The sequence below is a fragment of the Lytechinus variegatus genome, chromosome 16, assembly GCF_018143015.1.
Source record: "Lytechinus variegatus isolate NC3 chromosome 16, Lvar_3.0, whole genome shotgun sequence".
Taxonomy (NCBI): Eukaryota; Metazoa; Echinodermata; class Echinoidea; order Temnopleuroida; family Toxopneustidae; genus Lytechinus; species Lytechinus variegatus.
The window spans coordinates 28,030,300-28,057,859 of NC_054755.1; the positions used below are offsets into that span (position 1 = coordinate 28,030,300).

The 27,560-nt window shown below is 37.1% G+C and overlaps 2 protein-coding genes across 2 annotated transcripts in view; one reads left to right on the top strand and one right to left on the bottom strand.

The window, feature by feature from the left end:
• Positions 1-18,308, bottom strand: part of LOC121429529 — a gene marked incomplete at its 3' end in the record, with an annotated part of 47,054 nt that extends 28,746 nt beyond the window's left edge. Inside the window, 4 exon segments of the mRNA XM_041626588.1 lie at positions 7,070-11,244; positions 11,246-11,345; positions 15,707-15,862; positions 18,195-18,308. Coding sequence (XP_041482522.1) covers positions 7,070-11,244; positions 11,246-11,345; positions 15,707-15,833 — 4,402 coding nt within the window.
• A 1,529-nt stretch (positions 18,309-19,837) lies between these two features.
• The window catches only part of LOC121430042 (5'-nucleotidase domain-containing protein 3-like), a 44,048-nt gene continuing 36,325 nt past the window's right edge, over positions 19,838-27,560 (top strand). Inside the window, exons 1-4 of the mRNA XM_041627314.1 lie at positions 19,838-20,042; positions 21,382-21,557; positions 25,201-25,275; positions 27,015-27,070. Of these exons, the coding sequence (XP_041483248.1) occupies positions 19,853-20,042; positions 21,382-21,557; positions 25,201-25,275; positions 27,015-27,070 (497 nt within the window). The 5' untranslated portion in view covers positions 19,838-19,852. The remainder of the gene's footprint in view (positions 20,043-21,381; positions 21,558-25,200; positions 25,276-27,014; positions 27,071-27,560) is intronic.

Here is a 27,560-nt window from a genome sequence, read left to right on the forward strand (position 1 = left end):
AATGTAAATGAGGCATACATATAAAGTGTTCATGAACACAACTTGGACACTGTTCTCACTACTATCTTAAGACTAGTTTAGTGAAACTGAAAACTAGTTTAATGTGTAATGAGAACGCTCGAAGCGATCTTCCAAACTGGTTCATCGCGATGTAGTTGTCAAGATCACTTTGCGGCATTAAACTGGTTTTAGCGTGAGGACACAACCATTATTCAGAAAGCGATCTTCGCACACTTTAGCGCACTACTCCACACACTGTGTGTGTTGAATGCCTAAGCTGCGGTTTCCAATTTCGCAAGAAACATGTCACCCCACTGAGAGCGTACCCGTAACATTAAGATCGCTTTACTTGAAGTAATTTTGAAAACAACTTTTGGGTGATCAAATTGGAACACAAGCAAAGCACTCTTCCAAACTGGTTTCCTGAACCAGTTTCCAGTAAACTAGTGTTAGAAAGTGTAGTGAGAACGGGGTCTTGGTTTCTTTCCACCTTGAATTTTTTGAAAACACTACACTACCTGTAAATTCCACAAGGGCACAACCATCTCAGACACTCTGACTGTATCTGATGATTAGAAATTCATGAAGCAGCTTAACTCCCAATGCATTGGGATGAGTCACCTGTATTTCCCTGGGGGGGGGAGTTACACAAGGCTCAGCAATCAATCACACAGCTGACACCCGCCATTGATCACGCACGATCATCAATCGTAAGAATGAGGCGTACCATCAATCGCTACGCTTGGTGATATGGCACACAGAGCATCTTTACATGCATATTTTACGGTTCCACAAACACATTACAAACAGTGCATCTTATCTTAAGAAGTATGTTAGCGTGGAATATTGGTAGAGATTAGGCCGGTTTGAAAACACAACAGGTGATTCAAATCCCAGCATTACATATGTATAGAATATTTGATACAAATTCTTTCTGCCAATAGCAAACCTTGGGCTTTAGACTTTAAGAAGAATGCATATCTTGATTAAAATTAAAGGTACTGATCACTGATGGAATGATTACAAATCTTGTATGGGTAATGCTTTGGGGCCAGACCACGCCCCATCTTAATGATCTAAATGAATGGAAACTATGAAGAAAAGCTAGAAATGCCATTATTGGTCTCATTTGAGACTTTTGAATTAACTAGTGGAATAATGGCCATAACTTCTGTTGTCAATATGTTCAAGTGTTGTAAAAAAAAACACACGATGTAAATTACTGACCAAAATCGTAAATTTATTCACTGAAAGGAGCACAGGATGAACCTGAATTCATCAACTGTTTTGGTGAGTTGTCAAATTGGCAACCATCATTGTTAGGTGATATGATGTATAAGGCATTCATCAAGGAATCTTTCAAACAAGGACTTGAATTGTTATAATTATATTAAATGCCTATCGATTAAAAAACGATTAGTCGTGAAAGGCCGGGTAGTGCGAGAGATGCGAGGTCAGTCAGTGCCTTTAGGAACTCGACTTGGATTTATTATTTTAACCACTATTACCGTCTCACAATCTCTACCTGAAAGGTAGCGGCCGATCAGCTAGCATCGTTCGTATTGAACCCCGTATGACCCTGTACCACTGATACTGGATACAGATCAGTGCCTCTAACCCGCCGGGATGACGTCATCAGCATCAATAGTGCAGAATGGCGCATCAGCATGCTCATGAATAATTCACAGCAAGCAGTGAACGCAAGGTTCTGACAAAAGTCTTTATCTTGATCTTCGCCAGCTCTCTTCTTTGACTGCTGGTCTCCTTCCAGCCACTACTTGACAAAGAATATAGCCAAGTAACAATTCCTTGTCAAAAGTCTATCTTTAGGCCTCCATAACAAATTCCCCCGCTTGGATGGTTTGCTTTTCCTCTATTCAATATGACAGAGGTATTTTTTCTAAAACATTTTAAAACAATGTTAATGCTATATTGGAGCGGAATATTATTATTCAAACAAATCAAGAATTATTACCATTTCTGTCAATGTTGATCCCCTGAATCTTCCCATCTTTGAACCACTCTCTCTTCATCCCTATATCACTGCCTCACTGCTGCACCTCCTCTTAATCCTGGGTCGACCCAGCGCAGAAGAATGCCTCTCTGGAGTCTGGACTCCTCAAGAAAACTTTCATTTTTTATCAACCCATCTTTACAAACTATTTTGCAGGTCCAAAGTGCTTCTGTCTGTTTCTGTTTGTTTCTGTTTCTGTTTGTGGTAACTGCCGTAGGAACTCGGCAGGACAGCATTTTTAGCTGGTAAATGCCAAGCTGGTATATAACCAATTACCTTGGAAACATTTCACGTCTAGGTTAATCAGTCATAGTGGCTGACGTAACAGACGACAGATATCACTCTTGGGCCTTTTTATCAAAGTGGAGACAATGGCAGAGTTGGGATTCGAACTCACAACCTTGCGATTATGAGTCCAATGCTCTAACCACTGGACCACACGACCTGTGTGTCAATTTTCTATGTAAGGCTGAACTGTTTACAAATGCTATGTGTTTTGTTCTGTTTGTCTTATCATGGACCAGGTAATTTGAGAAACGGCACAGTATCCAGGAGCGCATCAAGTCGGAGTAGAACAAAATACTTTTGAGAGGCCAAGTATTGTGCAAAATAATATGGCCCTGAAGTGGTATTCATGTGTCTTATCCGGGAAACAGTATCTCGCCAAAGTGACTTGTACCACTCTTTACTAAATCTTGGGTCCAAGCAGTAGAAAATGCCGAAATTTACAAGAAATTGCAAAAATTAAGTGCTTGTCGATGGTATAAATTGCTGACATCTTGTTTAGTTAGCATTGATAAATATATCTTAGGTTAAATTATTTTTTTAAGGGCAGGGGGGGGTATGCCAGTGTAGTCAGACATCCCAACTAAAATAAAGTTCTTCCACAATGTAAGCACAAAGAATTCAACATATTTTGAAGTCTGCTAAAATATGATCTGCATATTTGTAAGACTTTCTTTGCTATCTAACAATTACCAACATTTTGAGTTTTGAAAGCTATGACAAAACAGTGCCATGGGCATACTGGTATTCATAGAGCTCACCTTTGTGGGATAACACCCAAAATACTTGGAAAATCAATGAATAAAAAACATCATAAGATTTTCTGTAAAAAGACCATCTGGGATACATTAATTGGTTATGTATAACTTGAATGCCAATGTCTTTACTGTTGACATAAATAATAGCCCCTAGTCTCACTTCACTGCGCAGGTGAAACAAAAAACAAAAAACATGGATTATCCCAAGTTAGCATTTAGTTTCTGATTTAATAGATTCAAGAATATATTTAGGGTGACGGTTAAGGTTGCACTTTGTAATTCCGAAGGTTCTTTATTCTGAAGGTTCGTAATTCCGAAACACGTAAATTGCCTATACCTCGATGTTCGTTAATCCGAACATTTGTGGCGTAATTCCGATGGTTCATTAATCCGAAAAGAAAATGATAGGCGTAATTCCGAAGGTTCGTTAGTCCGAAAACGAAATGAGGTTCGTAATTCCGAAGGTTTGTTAATGCGGAAAAACTAAATGAGGTTAGTAATTCAGTTGGTTCGTTAGTCCAAAAACGAAATGAACAACGAACCCCATTTCGTTTTCGGATAAACGAACCTTCGGAACAACAAACCTTATTCCGTTTTCGGATTAGCGAACCTTCAGAACAACGAACCTTATTTCGCTTTCAGATTAAGGAACCTTCGGAATATCCAAACCTTCGGAATAACAAAGCTTCGGAATTACGAATGTATACGATGGTTAGGGTGGAACATGTGACAGTGATGTAGAAAATGTATTAAGAATGAATCAGAGAAACTTACAAAAATAAATTTCATACTTCTACTTATACGACAATACTCAGCAGGATCCATAAGTCAGGATGAAGTGCTAAGGAAATATCTTGGGTGCTCATCTGCAGTGCATACTTGTTGGTGCTTATAAAACATTGTGCTGTTTGTGCAAGTAAAAATCTAGTCTACTATTTAGTAGTATAATCATTTAGTCTTTATAATTACCTATAACAATATCATTTTTATAATTATTTGTTTGGCATCACTTATGTCCTGGAGAAAAGAGCTAAGTGAATCACTGTGAGTATACTCTATCCCCCCCCCACTGAAGTTGGAGGAGTACAGGAGGACCACTACACCGGTCTGCATTTCCAAGATTTCTCCCTTCTCTTTTACGAAGAGTGCAGCAGGTTCTTAATGCTCAAAGTTGGTGATTCTCTCTAGACATTACTTTCTTACTTGTCAATATAACCAGTGATATCAGTTAGTAACTATTTTGTAGTATAATCATTTAGTCTTTATAATTACCTACAACATTATCATCATTATAATTATTTGTTTAGCATCACCTATGTCCAAGATAAAAGAGCTATTAAAGTGAATCAATGTGAGTAAACTCTATCACCCCACCCCCCCCCAACTGAAATTGGAGGAGTACAGGAGGACCATCGATCCCGTCTGCATTTCCAAGATTTCTCCCTACTCTTATACGAAGAGTGCAGCAGATTCTTAAAGTTCAAAGGTTGTGATTCTTTAGATGTGGGACCTCTATTAAAAACCTTCTTATGGAAGTACTTGTCAATATAATTAGTGATATTGATTAATAACATGTGTTCCATTCCAAGCAAAATATACACATAAGGGTATATTTATCACCTGATTTCTCTGCTAGGATTATGTTTCAAACTGGGTTTAAGACTTTCAGGGTACTTTTTTAGATTATGAATGCATTTGTATTGATAACAGGGTTCCAGAATCTTTTTGAAGATTTTGCAAACATTTGTGCAATCCATGACCTGTCTGAGCCAGAAACACATTTTTGCAGTGGTGATTTTAATACTTCTATGATCACTTCCACCCATTTTCTTTTTCAGAGAATACTTGATGATCGCCAAACCATGGAGCTCCATGGCCAAACCAAGTATACACAGCTACATTGCGAAAAAAACATGAGCCTTTATACGCGACCCCTTCTCCCGGGCAATGAAGCTGTACACTGACAAGTCTGTTGTTTTTTTTTTACTTTGCAATTAGATGATTAGCACGGGCAATTATTTTTTAAAGCTCCATGGAAACACATTTTGAGAGTGGTAAACATGTTTCTAACTGGGAAAAGTTGAGAAACGCAGCCTAAGATAAATAAATTGAAAGGGAATTCCACTAGTATTTAAACTAATAAAAGCAGAAAATTAGAGAAAGATCTTACTGAAAATTTTGCGAAAATTCATCAAAGAATAATGTTAATGAGTTTTCAAAAAAATTTAATCAAAGAAAAGACAAAGTAAGCAAGTAATCCTGATAAAGTGATACATTTATAAATATCTATGGTTCATGATGATTGAATTTCATTATCAAGAAAGGTTTTCAAAATTTATTGAATATTCACGACCAAACTGTCAAAATTCATATCACTTTGGAGCATGGAATGTGATAATTTTCAAAATCTTTGAATATTTTTTATATGATATATTAGTGTTTGAAGACCTATATTAGAAAAAAAAAACATGATTGTTTCAATTCTTCCATTCAAATGATCAAATTCTAATTTCAACAAGCATCAGTGGATGAAACAGATAATGACCCTAACTACAGTCTCTATCTAGCTTATACACTCTCAGAATTTTTTAACAAACCAAAAAGTTAAAGCATGAACAGACCAACTGTCGGTAAAATCTAAATAAAAATTCATTTTGCAAGAATTTTTTTTTAACCGGCAGTTGTTACATTCATACACTCAGTATGTGGAAGTGGCTATAACTCCACCCCCCCCCCAAAAAAAAGGGGAGAAAATGGCTGAATAGCAAGAGAGGCAACAGAGATACAGACACCCATATTTGCTCTGACTGAATATCAATTACCATGCATACATGTAGGCCTACATACAATGTACATGTACATATACACTATGAGGTAATAATGAGTAATACTTTTCAATATACACATATGAGATGAAAATAAACTATGTTCATACACAGTAGATAAGGAAATAGGCATCCAATACAAGAATATATAAGACATACACCTACATGTAATAAGGGTTTGTTAATGAGAAATATAAAAAAAAATGTCTGGGTTAAAAATGTAATTGGTGGATTGTTAGGGATAAATAGTGACCCAGAATTGTTAAGGATGAAATTAAGTACAGAATAATATGGAATAACCATGGCAAAAAAGTGATACTTGATTACTCTTATGTCCAAGTCTTATGAACTACCTCCATAAAAATTTAAAGATACAATGCAAAGTAAAAAAAAATACCTCTGGTATGCCCAAAGTTCATTGAGCCTAAACAACCTTTGACCTTGGTCATGTGACCTGACACTCTGGCAGGATGTTCAGAAATACTTCATGACCCTTATGTGTAAGTTCCATGAACTAAGTCCTTATACTTTTTAAGTTATGACATTTCAAAAACTTAACGTTAGGTTTAAGATTTTGATATTGATTCCCCAACATGGTCTACATGTAAGTTCATTGACCCTAAAAGACCTTTGACCTTGGTCATGTGACCTGAAACCAGGGCGGAATGTTCAGTTATACGTGATTACCCTTATGTTCAAGTTTCATGTACTAGGTCCATAAACTTTCTAAGTTATGATGTCATTTCAAAAACTTAACCTTAGGTTTGATTTTGACGCCGCCGTCGGAAAAGAGGCGCCTGAATAGTCTCGCTCAAGACAAAAACTGTATTGATAAATTGAGGAATCATTTTGGGAAAAGATCAGATAAAGTTTTTTTTTTGAAGCAAAAATAACATTTTCAAACATCACATGTTGAAGTTTTTTCTCTGCATGATTCAAAATAAATCTTTGTGACACCCAGAATCTGCAGATTCTACTGAAAACTGATTCCAACTGTCCTTATACCCAGACAAGGTTTAATTTCTTTATGATGAAAATTTGAAGGATTTCAGTTGCATTCAGGTATTCTCGTCATATTTTGTTATAATCAGTTATGACCATGATGATAGAGTGAAGTTATAGGTGTATATCTTCATGCACATGCATATATACAAATAACTTGTTAATTTTGTTCTATGAAGTTTTACCATTTCGATCACTTTCTTGATTTCCTGGAAGCTCACTATGTGATACAGCTTCTCCATCATTTTTCCCCTCTCTGACATTCTCCAAATCTTTCTCTTTACCCCCATCCTTGGGTAAATCTCTTTTCACTTCTTTCCAGAAATCGTCATGTTGGATCATGACAAAATCAGCACTGCTGATTGACTCAGAATCTTTTCTAGGAGCTTGTGTAAGGTCTTGAGAATTTTTGGACTCTGTGTGTTCTTTTTCTGCTTGTTGTGTATTGTCCGTTTGTGGGTTGGAGTGTTCAAGGACTTGGGTGGTTGGTAGGTCAGATTCAGGAGTTGACTCAAATTCTGAGGATAAATTTGCCATGGTGGCAAGGTGGGACAATGTTTCAGCAGGGAGCCCAGTTGAATTTCTAGGACAAGCTGGTCGCTCTTCTTCTGCATGCTCTGCTTCATCTTCTGCAATGATATCGTCAGGCTCAACAGAGGTGTTTTGGTTATCAGTATTTTGATCTACATTGTCTGCATTGTTTGAAAGCCCAACCCTCTTGTGTGCTGTAAATGAACCACTAAACAATTCTACTGACCCTGACCGTTTTACTCTAAACCAAGGAGACTTGACTTGACAACGGACCCTTTGTCCTTCATCATCGGTTTTGCTTTCTGGGAAGGTGAATCCAAACATTTCAATCGAACCTGACCTAGTCGTGCGTGCTTGCGGAATAGAGAAGCGGCGGACCTGACTGTGATTTTGACCTTCACTTTCCAATTGAGGTTCACTTTCTGGGGTTTCCTCACTTTTCTTTTCAGGGAATGAGAAGCCAAACATTTCTACAGATCCAGACCTTTTAGACCGTCCTTGAGGGATAGAAAACCTTCTAACTTGACTATTCTTTTGACCATAACTATCTGAGTTTTCGCTATCTTCTGAATCTTCAGCACCTTTTCTTGCTGGATATGAGAACCCAAACATTTCTACTGATCCTGATCTCTTAACCCTTGCCATTGGGACTTGTTCTAATTGATTATCTCCACCAGCAGCAGTGTCTAAAGCTTCACCATTCTTGTATTCAGGATATGAAAAGCCAAACATTTCTACTGATCCAGACCTTTTAACCCTAGCCTGTGGAACCACAATTGGCTGCGATGGCCTTCTTTGAATTTCACTAACATTCTGATCCTCCGGATAAATGAATCCAAACATATCCACAGACCCTGATCGTACAGTACGAGGTCTAGCAATGGAATCATCTATAAAGTCTTCTGCATTTGCTTCATTAGAATCATCAGGAGTTGGTTGTGGGGAAGCGGGTAGCTCTTCCTCTACATGATCATCATCGGCCTCACCAATGGGAAGCAAAGACACTGAAGAGTCATTTGTGGTTGAGACATCAGGTTGCACAGAGGAAGTTTGAAGATCATCCTGATCACTACCGTCACTATTCGCTCTGCTTCTTCCACTATTGTAAGATGGGTAGAAGGACCCAAACATCTCTACAGATCCAGACCTTTTAACACGAGCAAAGGGAAGAGATCTTCGATCACGATCATTGCTCTTTTGACTTTCGTCGCTGTCTGATCTCTCCCTGGAATCTTTAGCAGCTGGATAGAACGACCCAAACATTTCAACAGACCCAGACCTTTTAACCCTTGCATGGGGAATGGAAAACCTTGGCAGATTGCCACTTCCTGTAACACTTGAACCTGACCCATTTTTATTTTCAGGATAAGAGAAACCGAACATCTCTAAGGACCCGGATCTTTTTACCCTTGCTTGGGGGATAGAAAATCGTCGCAAATTACTACCCTGTTCATGCTCTGAACCATCATCTTTCTTTTCAGGATAACAAAATCCAAACATTTCCACCGACCCTGACCTTGAAGTGCGTGCATGGGGTATAGAAAATCTTCGCATTTCCCCACTTGCTCGCCTGACGTTATCAGAATCTTCATCATCATCCTGTTGATCTTCATTGCTTTTCTTCTCAGGGTAGGAGAATCCAAACATTTCAACTGACCCTGATCTTGTGGTACGTGCTTGAGGGATTGAAAAGCGTCGGACAATACTTTGATTATCACCATCAGAAATATCTTCTGAACCTCCCTCGGTTTTGTCTGGTGGATAGCCGAAGCCAAACATTTCAACTGACCCAGACCTTTTGACTCGAGCTCTGGGAACAAACTTTGGTCGTAGACGGCCTCCATTCGATCCTTCTGCGATTTTGTTTTCAGGATATAAGAATCCAAACATTTCTACCGACCCAGACCTTTTGGTGCGTGCTTGGGGCACATAAAACCGTTGCATAGAGTCACTGCTACCTTCACTCTCTGAGCGATCTCTCCCACCAGAACTTGCATCTGATTTCTTCTTTTGGTAAGAGAATCCAAACATTTCAACAGAACCTGACCTTTTCACTCTTGCCCATGGACATCTACTTTGGTGTTTCATAGTGTTTTCTGCATTCTCACCTTCACCAATTTTACTTTGAGGGAAAGAAAAGCCAAACATTTCTACTGAACCAGACCTGGTAGTACGTGCTTGGGGGATAGAGAATCTTCGGACTTCACTTCTCCTTTCAACTGCATTATCAGGGATGTCTTCATCTGTATCACCTTCATTTTTCTTTTCAGGGAAAGAGAATCCAAACATCTCTACTGAGCCAGATCTTGTGGTACGTGCCTGAGGAATAGAAAATCGTCGCACCACACGATTACGAGCATCACTTTCTAGAGAATCATCCTCAATACCTTCATCTTGCTTCTTCTCGGGGTAAGTGAAACCAAACATTTCAACAGACCCTGACCTCTTTACCCGTGCCCCAGGTACAGAGATGGAAAGAGCCCCAGGTACAGAGATGGGAGAGAGCTTCCCGCTTGCCCCAGACCTTGAATCTGCTCCAGCATTTTGAGGAGGGTAAAATGAGCCAAACATTTCTATTGAACCTGACCTCTTTACCCTTGCTCTTGGAACATGCAATGGTTGCAGTCTAGTTCTTCCTCCTGTATCTGTCCCATCTTGTACTCCTGCACGATCATCATCAGCTTCCACTATAGCATGCAGTGATGAAGCACTACCTTGGTTCATGATGGCAGGTTTCTCACAAGAGGATTGACATCCATTTTTCTCTTCAACATCCTCAACAACCTCTGTGCTTCTTCCCGCCTTGTCGCTTGGGTAAAAGGACCCAAACATTTCGACAGACCCAGACCGTTTAACTCGTGCATAAGGAACAGACTTTGGTTCAAGCTGATCGCTCTTTTGACTAGCATCACTGTTCGATCTCTCCCTGGGCTCTTTGCCAACTGGATAGAAGGACCCAAACATCTCTACAGAGCCAGACCTTTTAACCCTTGCCTGAGGAACGGAAAACCTTGGCAATTTGTCACTTTCCCTCATATTTGAACCATCCTCGTTTTTGTTTTCAGGGAAAGAAAACCCAAACATTTCCACTGATCCTGACCTTGTAGTGCGTGCTTGGGGTATAGAGAATCTGCGCATACTACCACTCTTCACACTGTCAGTATCTGAAAAATCATCTTCTACATTTTCATCTTTTTTCTTTTCTGGAAAAGAGAAACCAAACATTTCTACTGATCCTGACCTTTTTACCCTTGCTCCTGGAACAGAAACACGTTGCAGATTTCCACTATTTCCAGAAACTGAATCAGCTCCAATTTTGTGAGCTGGGTAGAACGAGCCAAACATTTCTACTGATCCTGACCTTTTCACCCTTGCTCCAGGAACATACATCCCTTGAGGGCCCCCTCTGTTTCTGGTCTTAGAACCCACTTTTACATTCTGCTCAGGGAAGAAAGAGCCAAACATTTCTATAGACGCAGATCTCTTAGTGCGTGCCCTTGTGGATGAACCGTCAGATTGTGAAGTGTCTGAGGCATTTGCTTCTTTTGTTTGCATATTTTCAAAGTCACTGGTATTTTCATTTTGTATTTCTGCTTTGATTTCTTCTGTTTTAACATGAACATCATGTTCAGACTCTGCTGGAGTGGCAATGTCTTGTAATTCTGTTTCTAATTGGGCTAGAACTGATGAATCAATAGCAATTTCAGCAGACACTTTAAGAGCTGTGTCTTCAGATTGTTGTTGATCATGTGATATGTGTGTCACAAGTGAGGGGTACTGCTCAGAAGGCATTTGCGCCTCACCCTCTAAAGGTATTGTTTGGTCACTAGGGGGTGCAAGAGGGGTGCAGTGAGACAGGTTGTTGGGGACCAAGAGGTTCTGAGGTAGGATCGGAAGGAACGGCAACAGAGGATTGGTGGGTATGGTCCTCTATATTAGGGCACAACAGAGAGAGACAGAAAGGAAAAACAATACATTGACATTAAGAGAATAGAATCTTCCCATTTATAGCAGGAAGCAATCTAAATGTAAATCTAATAATAAATGGCAATTGTTATATCCTTATTACTGCTGTATATAATATGCTCTACATGCATGTATGTAAGTACTGTATAAGCAGCAAAAGCGAAGTTATGACCTACATGTACATGAACGTATTCCAAGGGAACATTCTATGGAATAAAAGATGCATTGGCTCTCACCACGAACCAGATTTATATGCAAAGCATGTACTTGTATGGATATCATTAATTAGGTCATGAACAAGATCTTGCTAAATGTCTCTTGCATTGGCAATATATGCAAGATGGAAAGCCATATTAATTCTGAGTGATGATCATAATATAGTTTCACTTTCAGAAGCTTGCCAAGTGTTGGCAAATTATGTGCCTTTGTTCTGTACATAGATGATTTAATGTTTGGCAAGAATGACTGGTTATATGACAGAACTTGACATAATTTTACTGTATGAAAAGTAGCAACTGCTATAAATGTTCAGTTATTTTAAACAAATATTGCAAGGCTGCCTACATGAACATGTATATCATAAATTTATTATCGCTATTAATGTTTGCCAAACAGATTTTGTTGCTGATTAATGTGAATGTATCTTTGATATTTACGGCGAGTCTGCCTAGCAGAAGAGTTTTACTTTTTTCTACTGATGCACACAGATGCAAGGGTATTCTTTTCAAAAATCAAAGCTGCCAATCCTTAAAACATATTTTCATTTTTTAGTCTTTATTCGTTCCGCATCTTTCATCTTTATTCTCTTTTCTAAAAAATCCATAATACATGTAACTTCCGAGTGATAGTCCTAATTTAAGGACTGAAAGGGAATACTCCCCTAAGGTCTAATGCTTTGACTACGTTATTTCCTTGTTCAAAATCAAATGTACATGTATGATGAATTTCTTATGTATGTATAATGTAAATCAACTAAACTTACAGATACATACATGTAGTTGACCAAATGGTAGCATCTTGGTACGACTTTGGGGCTCTGTCGCTAGAAATCTCAGGAACAAATGAATACCGAGTACTGGAAATTGATGATTAAAGCAAAGCTGGTATGTTTTGTTAATTAGCATAAATATCATAGGTGACTAAATAAAGTAATAATATGTACAGAGCCATTTTATAGAGCAGTCAATGATAAGCAAGGAAGGAGGTTGCACTTTAAGACACAGAGCTTTTAATATAGAATTGGGGATGTTGCAAGAAAATATAGTTGCAAAATTACAAGTGGTACAACAATTTTAACTAAACAAAGCAATTTATAGTTGATACAAGAACTAGACCTGGGTCCCGTTTCACAAAGTCTTGTTACAGAAATTTCTGTGATAATTTTTTAATCAACCAATCAAATTGCAGGATTTCAGTAGCTTATAACTGTTATTGCAATTTTGTTATTATAACAAGCTCTATGAAACGGGACCCAGCAATCGATTTCAAATTTGCACTTGATTGCAAGACTTATGATTGGATTTGGGTGTTGATATTTACTTGCAATCAAATGCAAGATTCTTGCAACACTCCGTTAGTCTGTTAAAGATAAATATGATCCCTGTTCCAAGAAAACTCCCCTAAGTTAATAGGGGAGTTTTCCATAGAAAGTCATTCTTCGGAAAGACTACATGTAGTATTTCCGGGAACAGTACCTTTTATAGAGAGCAGTGCTCTAGAGAAGATGTTAGATGGGCACTGTATCCAACTGGGGAAGGGGAGACAAATGCTATATCACAGAAGTGCGCATCCGGTGCAGATGATCTGACCAATGCTATGTGTTATACGACACAAATGGATATTTAAAAGGCAAGTCCACCCCAATAGAGAATTTATTTGAATAAAAGGAGAAAAATCCAACAAACATAACAGTGAAAATTTCATCAAAATCTGATGTAAAATAAGAAAGTTATATTTTTAATATGCATATCCTTGTCGGTATGCAAATGAGCAGACTGATGACGTCACCCACTCAATATTTCTTTTGTATTTTATTAAATGAAATATGAAAAATCATAATTTTCTCCTCATTGTCATGTGAAACAAAATTTTATTTCTCCCTGAATATGGAATTATCATTATTTCAACAGTTTATTGGTTAGTCAAGTTGGTCCTTATTGTCCAATCTGTACAAAAAAAATATTGTATAATTCAAATAATCAAAAACAGAAGAAATAGTGAGTGAAGGACATCATCGACTCTCATTTGCATAAAAAAAACACTGAGTTGTGCATATGACTGTTTTGGGAAAAACAAGCAAAACTTATAAGTGTCATAACTTTCTTATTTTACATCCAATTTAGATGAAATTTTCAGCGTTATGCTTGTTTGATATTTCTCTATCGATTCAAATCAACAATTTTCCGGGATGGACTTGACCTTTAAGTGTGACTCTAAGTCACACTTAAATCTTAGTGAAACATCCCCCCCCCCCCCATCATGGGTATTGAACCAAATTTGCCCCTGTCACATGTTGCTAAGAAATGGTCAAGTGACTTAAGTCTGAGTTCAGACAACTCCAGCACTAACTTTCAGGATTGGAAAAAACACAATTTTCACAATCAGGAGTTCAAAGCATAAATCAATGCTTTAAGAGAGTATTTAACATGGACTTCTGTATGAAAATGAATTTCAAGGCATTCTTTACCTTTTTTAAAAAACAAAACACTCAAAACTCAAATATTTGGGAAATATAATGGGTTGCCCTCAATTGCACAGTGGGCATAGCCATAATATTGATTTGATGAGTGCAGCGCAGAGAAGTGAATGAAGTGCAGATTACAATTTGTTCATTGACTTTTATCTTAGTTTCATGGAAGTTTGTGTCTACATTCACTCTTTCATGTGTACCACAAACAAATCCATAATTAATGGAATACACAATACATGTATTAAAGCAATGTACAATGTCTTCAATGGCATAAATAATCCAGCAAGATAAATGACAAGTGATGAAAAGTGAATCAAGTGATTATCCACGCTCGTCAAGTCACGTGCAGGCCTTATGCGCGCAGGCTGCATGAAATGAATGGAGAGTAGATATAACGTCATGTTATGACCTGTATGTACAAGTATATACTGCAGACATTGCATTGTTGTTTTGTACATGTAGGATTGCACAGAATTTAAACAAAACATGGACGTTGCTAAAAAAAATCTACACAACCCTGTGAACAAAACTTCACAAAATTAGATGTGTCATAATGGATGAGAATTGTGTTTTCTTTCAACCCCCCCCCCCAAAAAAAAAGGAAGGGACTGTCCCCATTATAGAGACATTTGGTTGTATATGCCCTTTCAAAATTAAAATCTTTATCCCATAGGAAACTCATTTAAAACACACGGAAGTTACATAAAGAGCAACTCTTTCACATAAGACCATTTATTACATTTCTATTTCAAAGTCCAATAGACTATTTTGGCAACATACTACAGATAACCTTGGATTCCAACTATGGATATTAACCTGTTGAAGATCAAGACTGCGATTTGCTGCATGCCTATGGAAAATATGCATATTGTAGCATCACTCTCCAGCTCTGGTTTTTAAAGGTAATGACATGTCTGCAATGTGCGTACTTATGCACAATATATGCCATATGAAAAGCAGCCATAGATACGAAAGCGATGAAAAATCATAAAACGTTGACTTAAATACTGGATTTAGCATGACTGTCGTACATAACAACTTTGATGAAAATGAATTTACTAAGAATCTATATTTCCGGAAAATATATTTCTACAATTATCATAATCATGTAAAAATATAATGCTTCATGAACAGGTAACACAATAACACATAACTATATTTGACCTATTCAATACTTCAAATTTTCTTGGATGGAACGTTTTTGTGCCAACAAGAGGCATACATACTGTACGAGAAACTTTTTTGTTCATTCATTCAATAAATACATGTGAATTTTCAAAAATTCTACTTTTTTTAATTTCAAAGTTCAAACAATAGTAAACTTAACACTGCATTTCTCGGGACAGTTCTTGTCAAGGCAATCCATTTGAAGCAAATTGACAAATTTTCAATATCATTTGTCAATAGATTCATTCATTTCAGACAGACTCTCTATAAAATGAAAATGCAGTTGAGCAAAAGGAAGATGTATTTTTGATGCTATCAATTAAAGGACAAAAAGCTGTTCAAATAATTCTTTCTAAAAAATGGATTGATTCATGTAATATCTAAAACCATACAAAATTAATTGAACTTATTTCTTTAAATTTGAAAATGATCTCAATTTACAAGTACAGTACAAACACAGTATTCTTACCTGCTTGCTCCACATCTTGAGTTTTATCAGCTCCTGATTCAGTCTCTGAGGGCGGAGGATCAGTATTGGTCTCCATGGCAACTTCACCCGTCTGGGCATCGCCAGCTTCATCCGGAGGAGTAGGCATAACGGCTAGCTTCTCTCAGATTGGATCAGCTGTAGAGTATTAAAGGGTAATCAAGACCAAATATGTAGGTACATGTAAAACGTAATGAATCCGGTTAGTGTACTATGTATACCTACATAAAGCCCCAAATACAGATATATCATTACCCCATGATCAGATCCAAAAAGTTATACAAAGAAATCATGCAATCCTCTAATCCCTAAGGAGTGTTCAAGCCAGTCCCAAGAGAGGCGAACACACTTCTGGACAAGCTACAACAACTTTCACATCCTACCTGGTAGCATGAAATAAGGTGGTGCTGCATCAGCCCGGGTTTGCTCAATCTCAAGATTTTTGCCTGATCGGCCCTTTTCGCGATTAACCTCGAGATTCAAGAAAACCCATCTCCACCATCGCAAGGAAAGCAATTCCTGCTCGAGCAAGGCATCGATGCATTATGGTCTTACGCTGTGAATGAATAATCCTGAGTGCGTCTGCACCTGCTAATTAGCGGGATAATTTGTAAAATAGCGCGCTATTTTGCAAATAATGAGTTGACTTGGGATTGCAATCTCGAGATTAATCCTAAGAACTAGTACGATAGATAATTACATCTCCATTACAAATAATATCAAGATTGTTCAGATCAAGATAATTTGCCGGATCAGAAATAGAGTGTGGGTGGATTAATGCCTTGCCAAAGGACGCTAGGCTGCGGTGGAATTAAAAAACCCTATCCTCAGATTAGGTGAGAGTTAGAACCACGACACCATGGTTCTTCCAAAAACTCATTTTTAAAAGGGGTCAATCAAAGGTACATCTCCATATGTACACATACATGTACTCACCCATGACCAACAACCTCACAAATGCACCCCCCGGGGGAGCCACTTCCATTCACGAGTGGATACCATGCGCGACCATGGGGTCTCGAAAAGCACCCTAAACACGTAATTTCCATATTCTGAAAATGCACCCCTTAACAAGTATTGGCGTGTGAAACCCTACCCTTAACAAGTATTGGAAACAAAACGATACTCTTGGCAAATATTCATTGAAATGAACCCTAAACAAGTACAGGAATGTTTTATTGTTACGGGTCCTATTCGGTCGTCGGCTCTACCATATTTGGTTTATAGTACGACCCCACCTTCTACACCTCGCGCAAATCGGACTGTAAACACGAAGTGTTGGGGCAAAAAGGACTTCCTTTATGAAACATTTTAAGTTTGTTTTATCATCCCCGCAAATTCGACCCTAAACACGTAATTTTCCTAGCGAAATAGATACCCTTTTTTCATTATTTTTGTGTTTTTGACACCCTTATCACGTTACGTACGTAACATGCCCTGTCGTGAAAAGGACATCCTTTTTACATGTTTTTTTGGTCGCGGATGGTATCCACTCGTCAATGTAAGTGCCACCCCGGATGCACTCTAAAGGACATAATCTACATCTAATTAAAATGGTATTAACAGGGAGTTTCACTAGTTCTGATACCTGTATTGCAGGGGGAAAAATGTATTATGCAAATCCCCTCCCCCCCTCCCCCTGAATTCTCCAAATTATAGCCCTGGTCCCTAGATATTTAAAAAGAGCCCGAAAAAGTCCCCATACCCTGCAAAAATAAAGCTTATCCAATAAATATGCAGTAGGTAATAAAAATTGTCCCAGTCCCCCCTCCAACCCCCCCAAAAAAGAAATATAATAATAAAAAATATGAGGCTAACCGTACTAACCTCGCAATACGTGTGAGTGTCAATAAACAATCAATTCATAACTCATAGAATCAGAATGATTGAGAAAATGCTATCACTTGGCGTCTGCTCATGAATGGTCCCGAAAAAACAAACCTTCTTCTAACTACATTGATGCATATTGGCTGTCTAAACCTATAGACAATTTTCAATGCTTTTTGTGGCTGTAGGTGGCTTAGAATATTAGATAGAACAGAACTCAAGGCCGTTTCATAAGACCCCCACTGTCCACTCTCCCCATCCTCTACCCCGACCCCAACAATAAAAACATTCAATTTGAACTAGGAGTCTCATGTCCCTGTCAAACTTGTTAATTCTCACAGCAAGCTTACCCAAATTGTTAAATTCTTCTCTAAAGATTTCAAATTCAACTTCGCATTTCCCTTAGTACACGTAGTCTTTCAAAGTCGCCGCCACTCCACCCTAAAAATTAACTAGCCTCGGCCTGTCTACTTCAGCATACCACGAAGTAATGTTTTTCACGCCGCTGGCTCCGGCGAAAGTCATGGTGGAATACCGACGGCACTTAGGACTTTGCGGCATCTCGTTCAACAAAAATACCAAACGAAAACAATAATCTCTTTTGATGTCAGTAAGCCCAAATGTGTATCGAAAAAATACTCACCGACACTGAGTGAATCTTGAATCCTATATTGTTTCCTGACGATGATTTTTATTATCTTTTTTAGGCTCTGAGTCCGACGCCCGTATCACTGGATAGGTTTTGGAATCAGCATGCACCTGCAGCGCAGTAGTGTATATCACCGCATACCGTATAATATAATACGACGAATGTGTAGCTCAGTGAAGGATTGGCGCGCGATGTGCAGTGGTATAGTAGCAGAGTACGAGTGTATAGATGCTCGACGGGCACCTAAAATTTAGATGCCTGGATGCAGAGAGTTTTATCAATTCTCCCAATCATAATGATCAAATATATTCTGAGGTCAGAACTTCAGAAGCTCAACATTTTGACCCGACCTTTTGATAACTATGATAGGACAACGTTGGAATTGCAGACATATGACATGCATAATTCGGGAAAAATTCCCCAGTGAAAAAAAAATATCATGTACTCCCTACACTTCAATCCAATGCAATTCGAACCAATCGCATTTATCCAGCTTTAGATAAACAGGTGATAAAAGAACGAAACCGATAGGTGCTCGAAATATGATTGATTGATTGATTGATTGATGATTGATTGATTGATTGATTGATTTAATTCAGAGTTAATCAAGTATTTTCAATCTGTTAATGTTAGGTATGTGCAACAGTATCGGAGGCAGTTAGGGCAGTTTTTACCCCCCCCAAAAAAAAAAAAAAACCAAAAAAAACATGATTTTGGGGGGCGAAAGAAAAAATGTGCCGTTTATATGATTAACTTTTTTTTCGCCTCCGAGTTTGATTCTATTAAGCAGCATGCAGACAGTAAAGAGAAGATATAAAAGAGAAAAATCTAAAAAGCATAACACTGAAAATTTCATCAAAATCGGATGTAAAATAAGAAAGATATGACATTTTCAAGTTTCGCTCAATTCCACAAAACAGTTCTATTCACATCCTGGTCGGTATATGCAAATGAGGAGACTGATGATGTCACCCACTCACTATTTCTTTTATATTTTGTTATATGAAATATGAAATATTCTAATTTTCTCCTCATTGTCAAGTGAAACAATTCCTCCCTTAACATTTTTCTCTATTTCTTCAAATCAACATTTTTCTAGGGTGGACTTGAACTTTAATGCAATATATGCCACTTTGTTCTCTTAAAGTGAAAAAAGGGGTATCTTTTGTGCAGGAGGGAGTTTTCCGACCATCACGTTTTCTTATATAGATAAATAAATACTAGTGAAGAATTGTCTGCAAAACTTTTGAAATTCAGTGTTGTAATTAGCTCTAGAACGACCACAAAAGCAACGTTTATTATTTTTAATTTTTCAGAACCGCCCATTTGACGTTTCTTTTCAGGCCCGTAAGTATATATTTTTTTAAATCTTATCCAGCCAGTGTTCTATCTGCATATGGCAGTGGGAACTTAATCGAATTCATCATTATGTTAATAAAATACTAGCAATTCTCTGATTCTTCTAACTTTTCGAGTGAAAATCTGAAATATTACTTTCTAATATTGTTTCAATTCCCCCGGCAATAATTGAAAATTAATTTGATTACCGTACGGTACCTGTACGCAATAACATTGATGAAGCAAGCTGGCGCACTTTAAAAACGAAGCAGTATCGATATCGCATTTCTCAAATATTACATCACTTTGAAGAAATGGCGTCTGCTGCTCTTCGTTCAGGGCGGAAAGTTCTCTGCAAATCGCCCTTAATTCGGCGGTTTTATTCTAAACCAGTTTTGTATGATCATGTAATAGATCGTCGGATTAGTAATCCAGCAAAGGTTCTGACAGAAAGTGACCTATGGGAGGATTACAATTCACTGAAAAGTTACTGCGAGGGTTATGGTAAGTCAGTTTTTGCAGTGCCAACAGCTCATGGCGCGGGAGAGCACAGGCGCAGGGCAGGACAGGGTACAGCCTACAGGCATGGCAAAACGACAAGAGCGAGGCTTCGCCTTTAGTTTTTAATTTTAAGAGCCGAAGAGGTGCTAATGCACTTTCGTATCCATTTCCTCATGTTTGTCTTCTGTTTATCTTTTAAAATAGCTACCATTTATTTTTCTAGGCTGATCACCATTTTATATTTTTAAAGTAAAATCATTGAATCATGGTAATGGTAATGGTATCCTTTCGATGCGATGGCCAGCCAAATTTTTTTTCTTTTTGGCTTTGCTACTGCTAGCTAGGCCTAGGTTATTAATTTCTAATAATATGCCACCCATGGGTGCATTACTGTCGCCGTGTACAGGAAAATTGAAGGCATGGCGCATGCAAAATTGCAACAAACTCCCGCAAATTTAATAAGAGGATATTAAGAGGGAATAGTAACTCTGGCACAGCACACAGGCACACATTATTTTAATAGTTAGATGGAGATAGCAACAGTGATAGACCTGGAAACACGACTGCATAATTAATTGCATTTTTCCAGTAGATCCGGTAATAAGGTAATAAACACAGTCAAGAGACTCAAGACTCAAGTCATACGAAACTTACCAAACAATCTGCAGTCAATTCCTCCTAATGATAAATGATGAATATCCCTGAAAATGAAATAGCGTTGATTTTACTTCTCGTTGACAAAATATGTAGTGAGCTTGCGATTTCTCAAAAGATTTATCTTCATATGAAAGACACTACAAGGGAAAGACTAGGCACAAAAATTATCTTACACGTAAATCGATGCAAAGCGTTACGCGAAGTCAGCAAAGTGTCCAATCTTTTTACTGAAGACTTTGGTGGAACGTCAATTGACAAGCGAATGGTAGGGGAGTTCAGGGTTAGGAACGCGGGTTAAGTTGAAACATTGTAATTTTCTTTAACGCCTGTAAAATAAATTAAAGCAAAACTGCCCTCAATTTATTGCTAGTAATAATACTACAGTGTTGTATCATTGATAGCAATAAATTGAGGGCAGTATTGCTGAACTTTCATTTTGTTATCAAGGGCAGAGGCTGGTTTGAGCATGGGGGGGGTGGAACTCAAGTGGTATGGGGTTGTACATCTAAACTAAAGTTTGAAAAATCTGCTATTGAAAGCAGAAGAAGGGTACCAAATTTTGTTGTGCTTGCCAGTGTCGGAACTCCTCTGCCTTAGCACCCCCCCCCCCCCAGCCCATGCCATGGGTTATACATGTATTAATTCCCTTTCAAATTGTTTCATTTTCTCATCCTATCCACTGCAGCTGCAAACCACACATTTAAAGTCGACCCAAAGACTGTATTTGCCAACAACGAAGTAAGCTTGGACGATATTGAGGTGTATGGTTTTGACTATGATTACACGCTGGCTTGTTACAACGATGCATTACATCATCTCATCTATAAACAGGCTCTTGACAATCTGATCCTGAAGAAAAAAGTATGTATGTCCACATTAGCCCCCCCCCCATACATTCAAATCCCTCTGTGGCCTAGCGGCCGTTAGCAAGGTGTTGATCTTTACATTGCTTCTCTCCACCCAGGTCTTAAAGGGGAAGTTCACCCTGACAAAAAAGTTTATTGTAAAAATAGTAGAAAAAATGATAAAAAATACTGCTGAAGGTTCGAGAAAAATTAATCAAAGAATTAAAAAATTATTAGAATTTCAATTACTTAATTTGTGACGTCATATGCGAGCCGCATTCCTACATAGCGAATGGTAAAAAATCAATTAAATGTCATTTTCTCAGAAAATTGAAAATGGTTTTCACTGTACCTTTTGTATATCAATAGACAAATCATTTCACACCCGATCAAAAATTAAGTCATCAGGAACCATACAAAGTTGGAAATTCATGAATTTTATATTACACAACATATGGGGCAGCTGCTCGTTCATGACGTCACAAATACAAATCTTTGAACTCTAATAACTTTCTTAATTTTTAACGGATTTTCCTCAAACCATCAATATTTTTTTAATTATTTTTCTGCTATTTTTACAACAAAGTTTTCTTCAGGGTGAACTACCCCTTTTAATGGGTACCCAGTTGGATGCAAAAGCCTAGATGTTGTATGCCCAACAATTGGGATTGAAACTATTGTTGAAATGCTCCCCAGGGAGTGGAGAAAGAAAAAACATTTCAAGCAGGCAAGCTAGGATCTTTAACATGACTGCCTACATGTAGGTAATATTTTTGAAGTGCTTAAAACTGTTCTAATGTGCATATTACTAAAAAAGCAGTCAAGTATTTTTAGTACTTTTAAATATTACAAAAATATTACAAATATACAGAGCTGTTTAGTTCCTGTATGTTTGCAAAATACCTAAATTGTAAGCAATCATTTAGACAAATTACAATTTAATGAATATGAAATGCATAACAGAAGGAGGAAAAATTAGCCCCACTGCAGAAGGTAATAATCATAATTTTCCCTGACACACAAAGATAAATATATATGTACATGTAGGAGCAATGTCTCAAATTCAGTTCAAGCCTTTACATGTTTTTGATTAATGCAAACACAAATAGTTCTTTTATTATACCGCTACTCAAATAAATGATGGCAATTAAAATATGTTATTATTGATACCCAAAACTACTGATGATACAAGATCTACACTTCCAATCCATCATGGTTTTGTACATTATATTATAAAGCCAGCTGTGTGCGGTACTGATTTCACTTAATTTGTTTACATTGCGTGGGAGTATTCCTCTATTAAAATGAGGATATAGACTATACAGGTCCCATTGGAGATGAATCTAAATCCCATTATCTTTCGGATGTGTTCATACACGTACTAATCATTTGATATTCAAGCTCCATTGAAATTGAAATGAGCAGAATTATTCAAGGAAAATATCCCATTGCATGAAACAATCATTATCAATGTTTTCTTGAAGGTGTTTAGTGTATTTAATATCCAAATTTAGTGGCATTACCATTCCTCTCTTAAATCCTAATTTGAAATTCCCTGATTTATGAAATCAGCACCCTTAATAATGTGATTATTGTTTGCAGGGTTCCTAGCCCATCAGGGAAATTAGGGAAAATTATTTTACTTTTTTCCAGCCTGGGAAAAATCAGGGAATTCTATAAGAAATACCTCAAATGAGGGAAAAATGAGGGAATTTTGATCAGCCCAAAAGTCAAATTCATGGTTCTCAGTCAGAACCTATTATATCTTGTTGCATATCAAAACAACATCCATTGAAGGACTGGTTATGGTGATACTAATTAGTTTTACATTTATACTGAAAATGTATATATAATTCACTGCAACAACTTTAAAAAAAGAAGCAAAACTGGGAATGGGTTTAAAGAATTAGGGAATTTTGAAGCTTCATCAGGGAAAAATAAAGGAATTATGTATTATTGAAAAGCTGGGAACCCAGTATCATTGCTTTTACATGGAGGCAAAATCAAGGTTCATTGGCGAGTGTTATGTGTGAACCCAACTGAACAGGCTTTTATTGAAGCTCGATTTGCCACAGCCTTTGCCTGGGGCTAGGCATGATTGTAAAATCAATAATGTGTGATGCTGTTGGTATATCACATTCATGGTAATGTGATACTATACTAGCAAATGCATCCATGCAGATACTGTACGGAAGTGTACAGTGTGATCATATGGGTTTTGAGGAGTTCTAAAGCAGTACTTATTGAACTCAAGGCAGGGATGCATTTAAAGGGAAAAATTAGATATCTTGTGGGAAAATAAAAAACCCTACATGTATGTAGTTGTAGCTTTCAAATGCTAAAATCTATACCTCTTTTGGCTGATGATAAAAATGAAAGTTTCACTTTCAACCATTGGGTTTTTGTGTTTAATTCATGTTGCTATTATTGTTGTGGTTGTTATTTATAATTTTTGTATTATTATTATTATTATTACTGTCATTATTGTTGTTGTTTTTGCTGCTGCTGTTGTTATTATTTTCATTATGAATATCTGTATAATTTTCACTTTTGCCATTTAAAGTAGCCATCATATAATTATTATTATATTAAATTTACCTCTTATCATCATCATCATCATCATCACCATCATCTTCTTCATCATAATCATCTCTATCATCATCATCATCACCATCATCATCATCACCATCATTATCCTCATCACCATCATCATCATCTTCATCAATCACCACCTTCATCATCATCATCATCACCATCTCCATCATCATCATAATCATCTTCATCATCATCACCATCATCTTCATCATCCATCATCTTCATCATCATCACCATCTTCATCATTATCATCTTTTTCTTCATCATCATCTTCATCATCATCTTCATCATCATCATTATCATCTTCATTATCATCACCATCATCATCACCATCATCATTATCATCTTCATTATCATCACCATCATCACCATCATCATCACCATTACCATCATCATCACCATCATCATCATCATCATCACCACCATCTTTATCATCATCACCATCTTTATCATCATCATCATCACCATCTTCGTCATCATCACCATTATCATCACCATCTTCATCATCATCATCACCAGCATCTTCACCATCTTTTTCATCATCATCACCATCATCACCATCATCATCATGATCATCATCATCACCATCATCATCATCACCATCATTACCATCATCATCACCATCATCATCACCATCTTCATCATCATCATCACCATCTTCACCAACATCATCATCATCTTCGTCATCATCATCATCAATTCATCATCACCATCTTCATCATCATCATCACCATCTTCACCATCATCACCATTATCTCACCATCTTCATCATCTTCATCACCATCTTTTTCGTCATCATCACCATTACAGTATCTCACCATCTTCATCATCTTCATCACCATCTTTTTCTTCATCATCACCATCATCATCATCCTCACCATCTTCATCATCATCTTCATCACCATCTTCACATCATCTTCATCATCATTGTCATCATAATAACATCTACATCATCATTATCACCATCTTCATCATCATCATCATTACCACCATCCTCATTCTCATCATCATTGTCATCACCGTCACCATTGCTATTATGGGTCTTTTTGTTTTCTTCTTTTCAGTTTCCGCCTGGTATCCAGGATATGCCTTACAATCCAGATTATCCAATCAGAGGACTCCATTTCGACACACAAAAGGTAGGTATACTCTCAATCTCTTATACCTTTCTCACATTGATCATGTACATGTAAGTGACATCTGAGGCCTGTTTTATAAAGGCTTGGTCCCACTGCACTTGCGGAGGCAGAGAGGATGTAAAACGTAAAAGAATCCTGCCATACGTTTGAAAACGTTATGTATCCATTGTGTAATCTTTGCATATTTGTTTCATTCGCTCTGTATCCATCCACTGTGATTTCATTGTTCGCCCATTTTGTCCATTGTCTGGAGCAGATGAAAACGGATGAGCTACCCCGAAAATTTGGTTGTCAGCTGTATCCGTTATGGGTACGTTGTGTGTCCGTCGGCCGGTGGGACCAGGCCTTGAAGAATTACAACTATCATATTAGTTTGCCAGTATGGCAACTACATGTACCACGGTAACACAGCTCCGCTGCCAATCACAATTATGTAGTAACAACAATGGCAGAGATATCATTGTTTATGATACAGGCCCCAACAGAATGTTTGATTTGAGTTGGGACCTATTTCATAAAACATGTTCTAATACCAAATTTACAATAACAGTTAAAAGCTACTGAAATCATTTGATTTGATTGGCTGCTAGTAGACTTGTAATAGAAATTGTCCATGTATTATTATAACAAGTCTTTATAATACAGGACCCTGGGAAGCATATCAAGAAAGGACTGTTTTGTCCAAAAAAGGATGTTTTCTTTGACAGTTACCATAGGAACTATATTTCTCAGCAACTCAAAATCAAATAAAGTTGTCAACTCAGAAAATCTGCGCAACTTGATTTTCAACCAATCAACAGCGCGCATTTGGGACTTGCGATTGATTTTTTGGCTTGCGTTTAAATTGCAACTCTTTCTGCAACGGGCCCCAGGGGCCCTACGTAGGTCCTGATCCAATTACTTCTCAGGGATGAATGTTGATGAAACGCTGCCCAGAAAGCCTTTTTACACTGTAAAATATTGTTAATGCACCCAGGTATATTTTAGACACTTAAATCTAGTTTTTACTTTACTGTTTTTACAGTCTGTTATCCATGTACATGTAAGTAACTGGGGAAACATGCATACCCGTATTCAAATGGATGGCATTCCTTTAATTCTGACCAAAACAAATTTCCTTGTACATGTTTCTTCTTTCTTTATTAGATGCTGCTACATTATAACCTAAATCCACTCTGATGAATCTTCATTGGTTTATAATATTAATCTCCAATAAAATTATTTTTATAGACTTCATAGCGAGACAAGTGATGCTATGTGCCCTGCATGGACACAAGGCATTTGAATGTCCAACAACTTATTTCTATTTAATGTACATTGTATGTACTTTGGTCACATTATTAGTACAAGAAGGTGCAGAGTCTTTGACCTAGAAAACAGAAAGTCAACTCGGGGCGTATCCTGGAAAAACCCTTTAGTATCATAGCATGTAATACCGTTTGCCTGGATATGAGCGGTATAGCAAAATAGTACATATGAAAAGTCACAGACTACGACTTTTTTTAGAATTTAAAACTTGCTCTAATCTGTTTCACTCGTTTTTCATTTCTGCTTTCCAGATTAAATTAGATATTACATCAAATTCGATTTCAAGATGTTATAGTATAAATTTATTTTTTCTCTTGGATTACATATTTATCAGCATGATGTTCTCAAGTTTTTTCTCTCCGAATATGTAGACCTGATTTTCAATGAGGCAATGAATTCAAATATTTATACTTTCTACTTTATATTTCTAGGGTGTTCTGTTGAAAGTTGATGCTTTCCATCACATACAGCTTGGTACAGTGAGGAGGTTAGTATTTTTCGTATTTTATTTATTTATCTATTCATTTGTTTATTTGTGTATTTGTGTATTTATGTATGTATTTATGAATTTTTTATTTGTTGATTCATTTATCTACTCATTCAAGTTTATGAAACACCTATGTAGGGAAAGTATAGATAGGGAATGTGGCAATTTCTTACATCTTTCAATTCTATTAGATACAAATTCATCTGCAATTTAATCTCACTATTAATGCTATACTTTTTTAAGTATTCATCTTTCTAAAGTATTCATTTTATTAAGTATTTAGTTGTAGATTGTCATATGATAAAGTAAACTATTTGTTTGTTCATTTATTTATTTCATTGATTTTTTTCCTTTTATTAGTTTTTGTTTGATTACATATTAATTCTATGCAATGCTGACAACATCAATGAAATAATAGGATAATAGAGCTTTATTTTGAAAGTGAAATTCACAGGGCTCACAAGCTTTTCGTATGGATGTGAATTTAACC